Genomic DNA, 15,165 nt, shown 5'->3' with positions numbered 1-15,165 from the left:
GGGGGCAGACAGACAGACAGACAGGGTCTTACTGTATATCTCTGGCTGAATTGCCACCTGGGGCACCAGCCTCCAGACAGCCCAGGGCTTGAAAGGAATCCAGTGTTGGTGTACACTAGACTTTTCTATCTAAGGAGTTAGGGAAAAAGATACTCACATGCTGTCTTGATGGTTTCCTTCTTTATTCTCTCTTTTTCCTCTCTCCCTTTGCAGCTTATATACCCCAATAAAGTCTTTCAGGCAATAAAGGAATTACAATGTAGTTACATTCCATTTTTCAAGTGAATGATTATAGTGAATATAGGAAAAAACATGTTTTTCATCTCCCTTACATGATTTAAAACAGAGTCATTCCAATAACCCATATACAATACATCTAAGTAACTTATTACAGATTAATAGAACATGAGCAAGCAAGGAGCATTTTTTCTCAGCCAACTATTTTGTTGGCAGGCTACATATTACAGTTACAAAGAAAGAATCAATCACTATTATCTATCTTGAAAGGTAATCTTGTAAGAAACTTTAAAGGAGTCACAAACATAAACTTTTATACAGAAAAACAGTTAGTTAGCTGAACTTTGAATCCTCAGGATATGTACCCATTTATCAATTGTTTCTTGTATCAGAAAATTGAAGTCAGGAATGGGTGCAAGGAATTAATCATGACCTTTGATTATCCACCAGACCTAGCAAGGCAAGTATGTCAGCTAGGAACAGTTGGGCTGTTCTGTATTTTTGACTCTAGCCTAATGAATCTATAACTCAGCTATGTGTCCTTGTGAACTTTAGATTGTTTTCTGGGGTTATTCATCTTAAAACTATTATCAAAGAATCTGGTCTAACCTGAAGTTATTTTGAATGTTTGTTTCAGCTAATGGTGCACACCGAAACTCGAGACTGCATCTTTTCAGCATAAAGAGAATTAGGGCCAGCTTGGCTCCTATGGACTCAATTGTTTTCCTTAATCATTAACTTGAATGGTGATCTAAAGCAGCTCTTTAGGTGAAGCTCGTAGGCCTTAGCTGTAAAACTCATAGGCCTTAATGGTGTAACATTTCGCCATATTTATTTTTATTCATCAAAACTTTGTATAAGCTACTATTATTATTATCGTCAATTAGATAGTATAACCTAGGGATGAATCATCTTCATGACAACCCACAGATAAAGATGTCCAGTAAAATTGGATGTTTCCATGAGATAAACACACTACATTACAGGCAGTGGGGATTTCCTCACACCCATTCATACCATGCCAGATACCAGAGAAAGATGACCACAGCAAACATGTAAAGGCACAGCACAAGCAAAAGACATTCCAGGGTCTGTGGTCTTGTGACCTTGCTTAGCTGAGGTTGACCTATCAGAGAGTTCCCTTGTGGTGGGAACCTTGAACTTCAATTGCTACCTGTTGCTCCTCTGATGTGGCCACCAGCATGGCTGGTCTGCATCTCATATAGATTTGCTTGCCTTTGCCTCTTGAGTGCTGGGATTAAAGTTGTATGCCACCTTGTGTGGCAAATAAAATTTTAAAAGCCATAACTTTGTTATTTATTTAGTGAGTGAATACAGATGTGACTTCATTATGAAGCCTTTTAATTACTTCTGTCTCTGTGTAGGCTCATCCTGTTCCCTATGTACTGTTTATCAGATTTTGGAGCCTGTTAGGTCTGTTTTACCTGTGATAAACTCTTACATGTTCAGTAGGCTGAAAAACAAAGGATAGTTTCTTAGCCATTGGGCTGGGAAAGGGTGGAGTCCTACACATTTGACTGCTTATTATATGTATTTTAAACCAATTCCTTTTTAAATTTAAATTTTATGTGTAGGGGTATTTTGTCTGCCTCTGTGTCTGTGCATGATTTGCATGCGTGGTGCCTGCCTGTGTCAGAAGATTGAATCATATCCTCTGCAACTACAATTACAGACAGTTGTGAGCTAACATGGGTTTGGGCATTGAATTTGGGGACTTTGGAAAAGCATAGTGGTCTTAACTAATTCTTGTAACACCCCCTCTTCTGTTAAGGATGCTCCCTGATTGCTGTTTCTGTTCTGTGTGATTTCAGATTCAGGAATCTTTCAGAATCCTGGGTTTAAATCCTTACCTTATGATTCAATGACAGCACCATCCTGGGTTGTTTAGGATTTAAGTTTCTTCTTCAGCTTGTCTGAAGCCATCTGTTTTTTTGTTGCTTTTCCCCAAGTCTTACCTTCTGGCCTTGGGGTTTACCTGGTTTTTTATTTTTTTTCATTTACATTCCTTTATTTTGCTTTAATGAGGTCTTAACTGAAAAAGGGAAATGCACGCAATATAAACCATGTTTAATGAGAACTTATTTGTTCTTAGGTCCAAAATACTAATATATACAATTCACTGGTGACACCTTGTTACCAGGATGAAGTTTTAAGTGCTTCAACAAGATAGATTAAAAGCTCATGCTGGAGTGCTGTCTACTTTCCCTCCTTCATAACTGGCTCCAAATCCTATTGCATTCTTTTTCCTAGCCATATTGACTTCTTGGTTATATTCTAAATGTGTCAGATTCTCCCCACTCTGCATTTTACTTTTTCCTTTGTTCAATATTGTTTTGAAAGTTCTCAACATTAGGGTAACAGTTAAATATTTTAGGATGTGAATGAGATTCTCTGCAGCAACAGTATAGAATGAGAAGATTGAGTTTTAAGGAAACCTGTCATCTAATGATTAAGTAGAGGAGAAAGACACACAAAAGACCATCAAAAAGGATGGGTAGATAATAGGAGGAAAGTTGAAGTTTATGGTTTCATGGGAAAGAGGCTATATTAAGAAGCAAATAATATACCAGACCCCGATGGGATATCAGTCAAGATGATGATTATCACTTTATTTTTGACCTTTGGGTCATTGGTTACCTTAAAAATAGTTGGAATCAAGTGATGGTGACAGAGGAGTTATCTTCTATAGCTTTACTTTTAAAATTGAAGGCAAGGTCTGCCCGAAATAGAGAGCTGTGGAGTGTTTTTAAGCTTTGAGAGAATGGATGGAAGTGATACATAGTTCATGTATGAAATTTTCAAATAAATCAATGTATAAAACAAAGACTTTAAACATCATTTCCATATGTTCTACACCTTCCTTCTACTCTTCTTATGTTGCTTCTACTCCCTCTCAAATTCATGACCACCTCTTAATTATCATCATCATCATTATTAGTGTATGTGTTTGTATATACATGTGTATATATATAAATTCAACCTGATGAATCCTTTTAGTGTTACTCTGATGTACATGTGTTGAGGGCTGACTTCTTGAGAATGGATAACCTTTCATGAGGCTTGTCCCTGGAAAAGGCTGATTATCCCTTTCTTACCAGGCATTTTTTTGTCTGTAACTCTTCATCTGGGGGTAGGGCCTTCTGAATTTTCCCCTGTCCATGTTGTTGACACATTAACTGGTGTTGTCATTGTGCAGGTTTTGTTTAGGCGACCATATTGTTATGATTTGACGTTTATAGAAGACACTGTCTCCTGGCAGATATCCTTGTCTTCTGGACCTTACAATCCGGTTATAAAATTTAATACCAATGAACTTAACATAGTTGGCTCTAGTCTTATGAGATAAGAAACTAGCTTTTAAACATTGTGCATTTAGTTGTTTTTGAAAATCCTTTGGTATGAGAGATTTTTGGAATCCTCAAGTGATTTATTTAAAATGTTATACATTTTCTTTATCAAAGCATTATGTTACTTTAATATACTTATACTATAAATATGGATATTTATAGGGCATGTGTTTTATTCAATTTAAAAAGGAATATTTGCAATTTTAGAAAATCCTCTGGAGGAGAAACAGGACACTTTTACAGAAAAATTAATTACTCAAATCATAAAAAACCTTCAAGTGAAAATTTCCAATATTCATGTTCGTTATGAGGATGATGTAAGTATTTTTTCTTCAAGTATGTATTTTTTTGTTTGTTTGTTTGTTTTCCGAGACAGGGTTTCTCTGTGTAGCTTTGCGCCTTTTCTGGAACTCACTTGGTAGCCCAGGCTGGCCTCGAACTCACAGAGATCTGCCTGGCTCTGCCTCCCGAGTGCTGGGATTAAAGGCGTGCGCCACCACCGCCCGGCTCAAGTATGTATTTTACTGTGACTGGCTTTTGCTCTGTAATGGCCAGCCTAGTCAATACTGGGATATGGAAGGACAGAGAGCTGAAGACAATAAGATCTTTTCTTTTTATGGTTACATTTTTAATGAGTGCTTGATTATACTTTGCTTAAGTATTCAAACTTTGGGTTATGAAGGCAATGTCTTGGGAGTTAATGAATTTCACAGATTTTTTTAAATTTATTTATTTATTTTTAACCTCCAGGAAAGAGTACTGGTTTAGAAATAAGTAGAGCTAACTTAACTTTTGCTCTACAATAGTTTATTGTTTTCTTAAATATGTAATTAGTTTCTGTTCTAGTTTTTGATTTTTCTGTTGCTGTGATAAAATACTGCAACAAAAGCATCTTTAAGGGAGAAATGGTTTACTGGCAGTAATCCAGGTCACGGTCCATCAGTGCAGAAAATCAGGGCAGGAACGTGAGCCAAGAGTCACATCTGCATTCAGAGCAGAGACAGAATGAGTGTGCAGGCCTGTTCTCAGCTTGCTTTGGCCACTCCTAAGCAGCACAGGACCCAAACCCAGGAAATGATGCCACCCACCAAGGGCTGGGCCTCCACATATCAGTTAACATCATCAAGACTGCCATTCCCCTAATCAACCTGTCCTCCCAGACATGCTCATAAATCAGCCTGATCTTGACATTTCTCATTGAGACCGCTTTGCTCAGATGATTCTAGATCGTGTCAAGTTCACAATAAAAGATAACCATCTCATTGGCTTTAAATGTTACCCTATCATTTTTCAAAAGCCTACTTCTGATAAGTTTATCTAATCCTGTGTGGTAGAAAAGGCACAACTCTAGTTAGTGCATTTGCCATAGAGAATTGTGTCATTAACCTGGCTTGATCTTGGTTCTTTGAAGAAACAACTCCTTTAAAGAGTCTCCGTAGCTTCAAAAATATTTTTTTTTTTTTTTTTTTTTTTTTTTTTTTTTTTTTTTTCGTTTTTCGAGACAGGGTTTCTCTGTGTAGCTTTGCGCCTTTCCTGGGACTCACTTGGTAGTCCAGGCTGGCCTCGAACTCACAGAGATCCACCTGGCTCTGCCTCCCGAGTGCTGGGATTAAAGGCGTGCGCCACCACCGCCCGGCCAAAAATATTTTTTAACAATTCAACTTAACAAAAAGTTGAATTTTTACAATGAAAATACACATAAATCTTCTGAGTGTATACATATCTTTTCCCCTTTAAAATAAAGTTATGCCCATAATACAAGTTTGACGAAATAATGCTGCCAAACTTTTGAGAGGCATTCAACATCTGTGGATTTGATAGAGCTTCCAGATGCTGTTTAAAACATGACCGAAGAACCTGAGATTGAAACAAAACAAAAAACAGTAAATACATGGGAAGAGCAAGTCTGTAAAAATTCTCAAAGTAGGTAGGTCTTTGAGCCTAAAGCATTTACTGTTATTTTATATTCTAAAGTGCATAGAGGTTGTTATTTTTAAACATGTTGCTGGATAATTTATGTAAAAATAGAACATTTTTTCTTTCTGGGAAAAGTTGGTGCTGAACACATTGGCTGTCTCAGTTAAGTTTCAGTTCATCTCAGGAAGGGGCAGGGCCTTTTAGACTGTGCCTGTGCAGGTGATGGTGCTGAATTCCTGGGTTTGCTTGGCTGTAGTCTGGTGCTGAGACTGGGGTACTTCATACAAGAGTCAAATATGTCTCTGGAGTAAAGGATTATCCAAAGTTTCAGATTAAAGGAAAGCAGGGCTGCACTTTGCTTTTCTCCTGACTTTTCCTACTCTGACACACAACTCAGTTTCACTCCCATTTTAAACAGATTACTGTATCAATTTTTATTATGTTTTTATAAATTTAAAAACATTCTACAAATATAGTATTCTATGCAACATTAATACATTAATGTTTAGCAATTTGTTTTTAGAAAAAATAGAGCAAAAATTATTCTGAAAATGTTTTTGAATATTTGAAATAAGATACTTCTCAGATATTTGACTTTTTCTATAAAGTGAATTTTGTCTAACTAATAATCCATCTAAGTAATTTACTTTGTTTTTCTTTAGATCACAAATCAAGACAAACCACTCTCATTTGGTATTTCCCTTCAAAATCTCAGCATGCAGGTACTTTGTTCAAAAAGGAAATGTAACTTTTTTAATTGTGTAGTATAGTTGGGTATATGATTATGATTATGTCAGCATCAGAAATATACTAGGTATGTGTTTGGTTGGCTGTGTAGAGCTCGTCTAGGAAGCTATCAGACTGGATTGGAATTAAGTTAGTAGGGGCTCACCTCTGAAACTGTTGATTTTTTTTTAAGTTGATTTAGATATTTTATATGATTCTTCTGTAAGTCAACTTTTTCATTTTTCTGTATTTTTCACTTTTATCTTTGCAGCTACATATAGTACAATTCAACTTAATTCCAGTTCAGTATTACATCTTCTATTTGATTTTGTGTCTATTTTATTTTTTATTTTTTGGTTTTTCGAGACAAGGGTTTGTCTCTGTAGCTTTGTGCCTTTCCTGGGACTCACTCTTGTAGCCCAGGCTGGTCTCGAACTCACAGAGATCTGCATGCCTCTGCCTCCCAAGTGCTGGGATTAAAGGCGTGTGCCACCACTGCCCGGTTGTGTATAGTTTATTTTTAAAACATGGTTCTGCAAGTGAAAAAGAAAAGGGAGTGGAGGGGGTGGGCAAAGTCAGAGATTACTCAGTAAAAGTGAATGGTTTCTGTTGTCAGTGCTTCTGGCAGATTGAAAGTTGTAGAGAATTACTATTTATATTTGGTAATATGAAAATCATTGCTATGATAACAACAGTGCTTTTATTTATTTAAAATACTTTATGTGTACTTCTGTGTAGCTGGAGTTTTCTCCAGTCCTGCCTGGCCCACAGGACAAATCTCTCTCACCCACCAGTCCCACAGCCGCTTAGACCCAACTGAGTAAATACACAGAGACTTATATTGCTTACAAACTATATGGCTGCAGCAGGCTTCTTGTTATCTAGTTCTTATATCTTAAATTAACCCATATCTATTAGTCTATAAGTTGCCATGTGGCTCGTGGCTTACTGGTACCTTACATCTCGCTTTTCATGGTGGAGTCTGGCAGTGTCTCTCTCCCTCAGCCTTCCACTTTGCAGAATTCTCCTATCTGCTTGTCCCGCTTATACTTCCTGCCTGGCTATTGGCCAATCAGTGTTTTATTTATTAACTAATCAGAGCAGCACATTTAACATACAGAACATCCCACAGCACTTCTGTGTGCCTGAGTGTATTTATGTGTACCATATGCACATGACAGGAGCCAAGAGTCAGAAGAGAGTATTGGATCCTTTGGAACTAGAGTAACAGGTGATTGTGAGTCACCATGTGGATGCTGGGAACTGAACTTTCTAAGAGTCATACTTGTTTCTAACCACAGAATCTTCTCTGAAACCCTACAAACAGTAGCTTTAATTGTTACCTTTAGAGGTTCCTGGAAACTTGTCTGCCATACCAGACTCAGAGTTACAAACTCTTGGGTTGCCATCCTGGTATATGTGTGTTTGCATGTTTATTATTATTAGTTAAGCAGTCTACCACCGAACCACATCTCCAGTGTGAAATCTATGCTTTAAAAGTCACTCTTGGTGATCATACTTCATTGCTAAAGCTTGGGAGCCATAGTAGCTGTCATTTCTTCACACAGCAGTGTGAACCATCTTTCCAAAATCAATCTGGTGAGGAGTGGTGGCACAGAGCTGTTATCCCAGCATTCTGGAAGCTGAGGTAGTATTATGAGTCTGAGTCCCTTTGGGCTACAAATCCAGACCTTTTTTGGAAAGAAAAATTCATATGCAAATAAAGATTTAATTACCGTATTTACAGTTTTTTATTTTTAAAAATTTTAAGTGTTTTGGTTTGAACCTGCAGCCTTCTGCAGCATTCCTTGATAAGTATTCTTTATTATACACCTGATCTTGTCCTCAGTGACTTTGATTACCCTTAGTTTAACATATGTAGGCTTGTCTTTATATTGTATATAAAACCTTTAAAATCTGACCCTAGGTAACATATTTGGTTTTTCCTCTTTTCTTTCTGTGATTTGTTCTCTGGCCCTACCTTGGGCCTTTATAAAAAACAACAAATTAAGTCAAAACAAGCAAACAAACCAAACTATATATTCCTGCCTGGAATCATAACCTTGTAACATGAATCTTAAATGGTCTTATTAATGAAAAATAAACCCGGTGCCAGCTATTGGGGTAAAATCTGAAAGATCAGAGAGACAGAACAAGCCACAGCTAACCTCACCTGGCAAACTTCTCAGCTGATCCTGTTTCCTCTAAATGGAAACCTCTGAGTCCTCATCCAAATGTATCTCCACTGACCTGCTGCTAAAAGCCTAAAAGCTTAAAAGCCTCCAGTTCCTGGTCCTCACGCCTTATATACCTTTCTGCTTCCTGCCATTACTTCTTGGGATTAAAGATGTGTATCTTTCCCAACCAAAACATGAGATCTCAAGTGCTGAGATTAATGGTGTGTATCACCATGCCTGGCTGTTTCCAGTGTGCCTTTGAACTCACAGAGATCCGCATGGATCTCTGCCTCTGGAATGCTAGGATTAAAGGCATGTACTACCACTGCCTAACCTCTATGTTTAATATAGTGGCTGTTCTGTTCTTTGACCCCCAGATAAGTTTATCAGGATGCACAATATATCAACCACATAACCATGCAATGAGTAGTTTTTAATTCATGGTGTATGGACTATTGTGGTCATAAAGCTGTTCTTTTTGTAGTCCTTTCAACAAGCATACTATTTTAGGTTAGTCATTATATCTTGCACACCTCTGAGTTTGCCATGTTCTATCTGCTGTATATTGGACCTCCAAAATTACCTGTTTGAACTTGCTTAGTTTTGCTTATTTTTGACCAATGAGTTCCTTGAAAGCAAAGGGTTAGTGGTTTGATAATAGTACTTTTGACTAAATGATGTGTTTTCAAAGGCATTTTCATGAGAAATTGGTCCTAGGGTATGGTAGATAATGAATTACTTACTATGTATATAATGGTCTTTTTTTTTTCTTTTCTTTTTTCTTTCCTCATCAGACAACTGATCAAAACTGGATTCCATGTTTACATGATGAAACTGAGAAACTAGTTCGGAAGGTAAAATAAATTCTAACCCATGGATTCAATGAAAGAGCATTTTGGAAAGACAAATTGCTGTGCGAGGGTCTGTATGTCAAATCTGTTACTCTGATTGGTCAATAAATAAAACACTGATTGGCCAGTGGCCAGGCAGGAGGAAGTATAGGCGGGACAAGGAAGAAAAAAATTCTAAAAAGTAAAAGGCTGAGTCAGAAAAACTGCCAGCCGCCACCGTAACAAAAAACATGTGAAGACGCCGGTAAGCCACAAGCCACAAGCCACGTGGCAAGGTATAGATTTATAAAAATAGATTAATTTAAGCTATAAAAAGTGAACAAAAAGCCTGCCACAGCCATACAGTTTGTAAACAATATAAGTCTCTATGTTTACTTGGTTGGGTCTGAGCGGCTGTGGAACTGGCGGGTGACAAAAATTTGTCCTTACTATGGACAAGACAAAAAACTCTAGCTATAACAAGTGATGGTGATGATGATGATGATGATGATGATAAAGATGATGATTTTTTGGTGTGTGTGCGTGTGTGCAAACATTTATGTGAATTATGTCTATTTGCTTTATTTAGGGTAAGACTCAATTACTTGAGACTTTTGAGCATAGTAAAATTTAAAATTTCATTAAAAAAAATAGCAGAATGTAATAAACTTGATTTAATTTCAGCTAATCCGGTTAGATAATCTCTTTGCTTACTGGAATGCGAAGTCTCAGATGTATTATCTGAATGATTATGATGAATCATTGGTAAGTAAATATTTGTGTGTCTACTTGTTGTATCATAATTTAGATAATATTTAACTCCCAGTCAATAATCCATCCTTAGAATCAGTATTACTTCTAAACAAAGTCCAGTAGGGTTTTTAGAAACAGAATTAACTGGAACATTTTTTTCATAATAGTTAATGATACATTGCTTAGCCATTTTAAAATTTTATCCTGATGAGGTGTGAATCATTTATTTTTCAGTTGCTCTTAAATACTCTTGTAGATAATATAAATTTGTAGGATGAAAGTATATTTGCATAAATATAAATAAAACAATTTATCTTTTAATAGGAAGCCTTGAAAAATGGTATTGTCAATGAAAATATTGTTCCAGAAGGTTATGATTTTGGTAAGTTATTAGAAAAAATAAAAATATAATTAGCAAGATTAGTACAAACTATTATGTTAACATTGTTGATATACTAGATTTTTTTATATTAAATTTTCTCCTAGTTTGTGTGTGTGTGTGTGTGTTTGTATACATACATATAATACATATATATGCATATATATATATATATATGAATTTAAAATATATTTATCTTTTCAACATATTTTATTGTTGGAATTTTTGGTTACATTTCAAAACTACAGGAAAAATGTCTGACAAAAGAGAATGTTAATGAATTGTATTAAAAATTAAGGATTATTCAGTATCAATTATAGTGATATTTACCAAAACACTTCAGAATCACAAGTGCAGTTTACTATAGCTAGGTGGTATAGCCATAGAGGTATGATCTTTCTGTTTATAAAGTATCCAAATAATTTTTTTTCCTGAGATGAAGGTCTCATTCAGTAGCCCAGGCTTGCCTGAAACTTATGTCAATCTTCCTGCCTTACCCAAATGCTGAGATTAAAGGCAGGAACTACCATATCTCACTTAAAATTTTGTTCTTTTACTATTCAGTTATTTTAAGTGAGCATATATTACTCCCAATCCCCAGCCCCCACTATGTAGTCCTGGCTGTCCTGGAACTCATTATGTAGTTTAGGCTCAAGTGCACAGATGATAGATCCTCCTGCCTCTTCCTCCCAAGTGCTGGGATTAAAGGCATGCACCTATGTGTCTGGCCTACATATTAATTTTATGATGACAAGATAATTACTAAAATACAGAAGAAAGGAATGATTTTAAAAAACATTTTTAACCTTGAGAATACTCAATAAATGTCAATTGTTGATGCTTAATTAAGTTCTTGAATTTGGCTTTCTGACTTTTAAGGCATAGAATATCCTTCAGAGTTTCCTTGGCATCCATGAAATACATATCCTTTATGTAATCCTATGTGCTATGTGTGCTCTGTAACCTTTTCACAATTTCCTCAACTGGTACTTCTGCCAGCTCTGGCAGTTTTGTTATTGTCTTTGTTTTTTTATTTACAGTGCTGGGGATGCATCCAGGCAGTCACTTTGTTACTAAGCTACATGCCCAGTCCTTTGTGCCAAAATCTTATTTTCATTATTTTGAAGTTGTTTTTATTCTTAATTCTTTCTCAGAGAAAATATGAGGTCAGATAACTAACATGTTTATGATTCTCAAATATATTTAGATTTGACTTATATTTTCTGTGTATTAGAGTACTGAAGAAAGAATATAATTAATAACTGTAAAAGGGGATTGGAATAACAGGATTGGCTGGTGAAAAGTAGAAAGAATGCAGATGTAGGAATAGTATGAAAGGAATGAATCCTATGTTTGAGCTAAGGATAAGTTTCTAAAGAAGACCCTCTGCCTGGCCAGGACTAAAACCCAGACCATATTGAAAACGACATGGACATTGAGGTTCAGAATGTCTCTGTACTCTTGTGTTAGCAAAACTTGTTAGAAATCCAACTCTAACTGATGAGACTTATGAAGATGCATCTTCCTGTCTATGCTCAGTGTAGGACAGGACTGCCTTGGCTGCTGTGCAGTACAAAAGGCTGATGCTGAAGTCCTTTGTGCAGTAGGAACCAGAAGCTGGAGAAGCCATCTTATATCAGGCTCTTAGTGAACTTTGCCTCTGTAGAAGCCTGTTAATTGAGTACACTGGGGTCCTTGACAGTGTAACTCCTCCTGTTGATTCTCTTAACATAGCATTAGACCTGCTGGTAAAGGGGAAAAAAATACTAAAATACTAGTGCCCTAAAACTATGTTTGTTTTGTTTTCTTTTTTAGAGCAAGCATTGAAAAGTGAATTTGATGTTCATAAGTTGATAGCTGCATACTTGTAGGGAGGCAAGGAGGACTGGTCTGGGTCATTCCTCCTTTCATTCTACATCTTCTCCTTTCCTTTTCTTCTAGTTAATGGGAGAAATAATACTTCTTTATATGCTGAGCTAGGAGTGATCAAGTAGAACATGAAAAATTACTGATGCAAGATATTTGGGAGGATTTCTGGATTGATGTGGGAGAAGGGATTGGCATCTGTTACATAAATGTTGAGATTTTTTTTTTTTAGGGACAGGACATAATCAGTTCATTTTTAAGACAGTTTTGTTGTAAAAGAAGAGTCTTGGTATTGACTGGATCAATACTGATGTTAATAGGAGTTAATGGAGTTTTTTTTTTCAGATTATGAATGCATGGCATTTTTAAAATATCTTAGGTACTGAAGGCATTTGAAGAAACTCTGAAATAGTGGTGTAGAAGAGTGGACTGAATCCAGCATTGTTTTTGAAGTATGGTTCAAACTAGCAGCATTATCATCACTTGGAAGGTTGTTTGAAATGCACGTTTCTAGGCCTCTCGAGGGCCTTTTGCATCTGACTCGTGTGAGGCTTGGCACTAGAGAGTGTAATAAGCTCTACAGATGATTCTAGTGAGTTCTCAGGTTTGAAAACCATTGGGCCTAGAGTAGGTTAGACACGCTAAAGGGCCAAGTCATCAGATATTTTACATTTTGAAGGCCATAGATAATCTGACACATATCCCCTATGTTCCTTTGAAACAACCCTTTAAAAGTGGAAAATTCATTCTTGGCTAACTGGCCATCAAGAACAGGCTGTGCTATGGATTTATTTGGTCAGTGCCAATAGAAGCAAATAAGTCAGCCATAAAACAAAATTTAAAAGTTAATGATGGGTCTTTAGTAGGGTAAACATAGGCACAGGGAGTGCTGTGTGATTTCCCCCTCTGCCCCTGTAGCAGTAAGAATTCACTTAATATTTACATGGAGTTGGGTTTTACTGAGCAAGTACTGATATAGTACAAAGGGCAAACTTGTTGAGGGAATGGTTAAAATAATTGATAAGAGAGTAGAATTGGAGAAGAAATGAAGAAAGGATCATCATTGGTTATTAAGTTACATTTAGTTGGAGCAAAAGGTTCTGGAGTGCTTTTCCACAGTAGACTGATTATAGGTAACAACATGTGTAGCAGGAATCTTAAAAGTTCTTATTAATAAAATCAAACCTGAGGCCAGTTATTGGGGTGAACACTGGAAGATCAGAGAGACAGAACAAGCCACAGCTAACCTTACCTGGCCAACTTCTCAGCTGATCTTGTTTCCTCAGACTGGAAGCCTCTGTGTCCTCATATCCAAATGGCTCTCAGCTGAACTGTGCTGCTCAAAACCTAAAAGCTTAACCAGTTAAAATGCTTCTAGTTTCTGGTCCTCACGCCTTATATACCTTTTGCTTTCTACCACCACTCCCTGGGATTAAAGGCTCGCTTTCTGGTATTAAAGGCTTGTGTCACCATGCATGGCCATTTCCGATGTGGCCTTGAACTCTCAGAGATCCAGAGGGATTTCTACCTCTGGAATGCTAGGATTAAAGGTGTGAGTGCCATCATTTTCTAGCCTTTGTATCTAGTGGATGTTCTGTCTCTGACCCCAGATAAGTTTATTAGGGTGCACAATATTTTGGGGAACATAATACCACCACAAACATGTGTATTTTAGAAAGCTGAAAAGTGAAGCTAGAGAAATGGCTTAGCCTGGTTAAAAATGCTTGCTCTTTAGCCATGAGGACTAGAGTTTGGATTCTAGCACCCATGTGGGGCGGCTTACAAATGCCTGTAACTTCGTCTCTAAAGGATCTGATGTTCTCTCTCAGCCTTGCTGAGCATTCCCAACCCCACCACCCCCATCCCAAATAGTTTTTTTTAAAGTGAGGAAAAATACATTGAAATTTTAAATTATTATACCAATGTATAATTGCAATGTATACATATGTGAGAACAGTACATGGATCCCATTAATATGTATAACTTCTATGTTTATAGCTATTTAAAAACAAGGAAGAAATAAATAGAAACCTTAGTTTTAGCGGTGTAAGATTGGAACTAGAGAGACAAGTCAAAGGTGAAGGGTGAAGGGGAGGTGGCAGATCAGTGATTTTTTTTCTTTAAGGTCCATAATGTTCAAGTATTGATTTGTTTTCTAACAATATTTATGTTTAATGTATGTATAAAAGTTGTTCTTGAGGTGGTTAATACAAGCATATTTATATTACCTTTATATACAACTTGGATTATAATTCAGTAGTTGATCCTTGTATAAATTATACTGTCACTGCTCTCCCTCTGCACATTTATTACTTTTGCTCTATCATTTGATCCAAGCAGATAATGCTGGACGAATTCATTTTCTCCCATCTATTTATGCAAATTGAAAGGAGAACAATTACAGAGAAATTATCATACAGTTGAATCAATGATAAATATAGTCTTAACATTTCTAATATTCTTTAAAATTAAATCTAGAATTAAAATTAATTCTTCTCTACTAATTTATGAAGAGTTTGTCTAACAAGACTCTGAGCAGTGTGAATGTTTGGGACTGTGGAGAGCCTGTGAAAGAGGTGCAAAGAAATATTCCTAGTTGATCTCTTTAGTTCTTGGACATGTTTGAAGTAGAACTCTAATTTTTTTTTTAATTTGTATTTTCCAGTTTTTCGACCTATATCTGCTAATGCCAAACTTCAGATGAACCGTCGATCAGATTTTGACTTTTCTGACCCCAAAATAAACCTGGAGGTTGAGTTACATACTATAGTGATTGAGTTTAATAAACCACAGGTGATTTTCTTTGATGACGTTTAGATTGTGCGTTATTGTTTGATAGAAGCAAAGTTAAGTGTTTTCTGAAATTCATAGTTACATAAGCATTCTCTTAAAAACTCAATAATTTAACTTTT

The 15,165-nt window shown here is 36.3% G+C and overlaps 1 protein-coding gene and 1 long non-coding RNA gene across 12 annotated transcripts in view; one reads left to right on the top strand and one right to left on the bottom strand.

Moving 5' to 3' along the window:
• The window catches only part of Vps13a (vacuolar protein sorting 13 homolog A), a 230,136-nt gene that overhangs the window by 29,071 nt on the left and 185,900 nt on the right, over positions 1-15,165 (top strand). For 10 of the 11 annotated variants that reach the window (XR_013047707.1, XR_013047706.1, XR_013047704.1 and 7 more), the window contains exons 6-11: positions 3,813-3,922; positions 6,185-6,244; positions 9,220-9,279; positions 9,940-10,020; positions 10,333-10,390; positions 14,919-15,046. Coding sequence is in view for 6 of the 11 variants with exons in the window: in XM_006970140.4 (XP_006970202.1) it covers positions 3,813-3,922; positions 6,185-6,244; positions 9,220-9,279; positions 9,940-10,020; positions 10,333-10,390; positions 14,919-15,046 (497 nt within the window). In the remaining 5 variants the exon portion in view is untranslated. Of the gene's footprint in view, positions 1-3,812; positions 3,923-6,184; positions 6,245-9,219; positions 9,280-9,939; positions 10,025-10,332; positions 10,391-14,918; positions 15,047-15,165 lie in introns of all 11 variants that reach the window. The other variant, XM_076560725.1, reaches the window with a different exon arrangement.
• LOC143270524 (uncharacterized) lies at positions 5,311-14,924 on the bottom strand. The gene is made up of 2 exons (XR_013047716.1): positions 13,506-14,924; positions 5,311-5,462 (listed from the first exon to the last, which is right to left on the bottom strand). It is a non-coding gene; the product is annotated as an uncharacterized LOC143270524 (long non-coding RNA).

Source organism: Peromyscus maniculatus, chromosome 1 (assembly GCF_049852395.1).
Source record: "Peromyscus maniculatus bairdii isolate BWxNUB_F1_BW_parent chromosome 1, HU_Pman_BW_mat_3.1, whole genome shotgun sequence".
Taxonomy (NCBI): Eukaryota; Metazoa; Chordata; class Mammalia; order Rodentia; family Cricetidae; genus Peromyscus; species Peromyscus maniculatus.
This window is presented reverse-complemented; position numbering and strand designations above follow the sequence as displayed.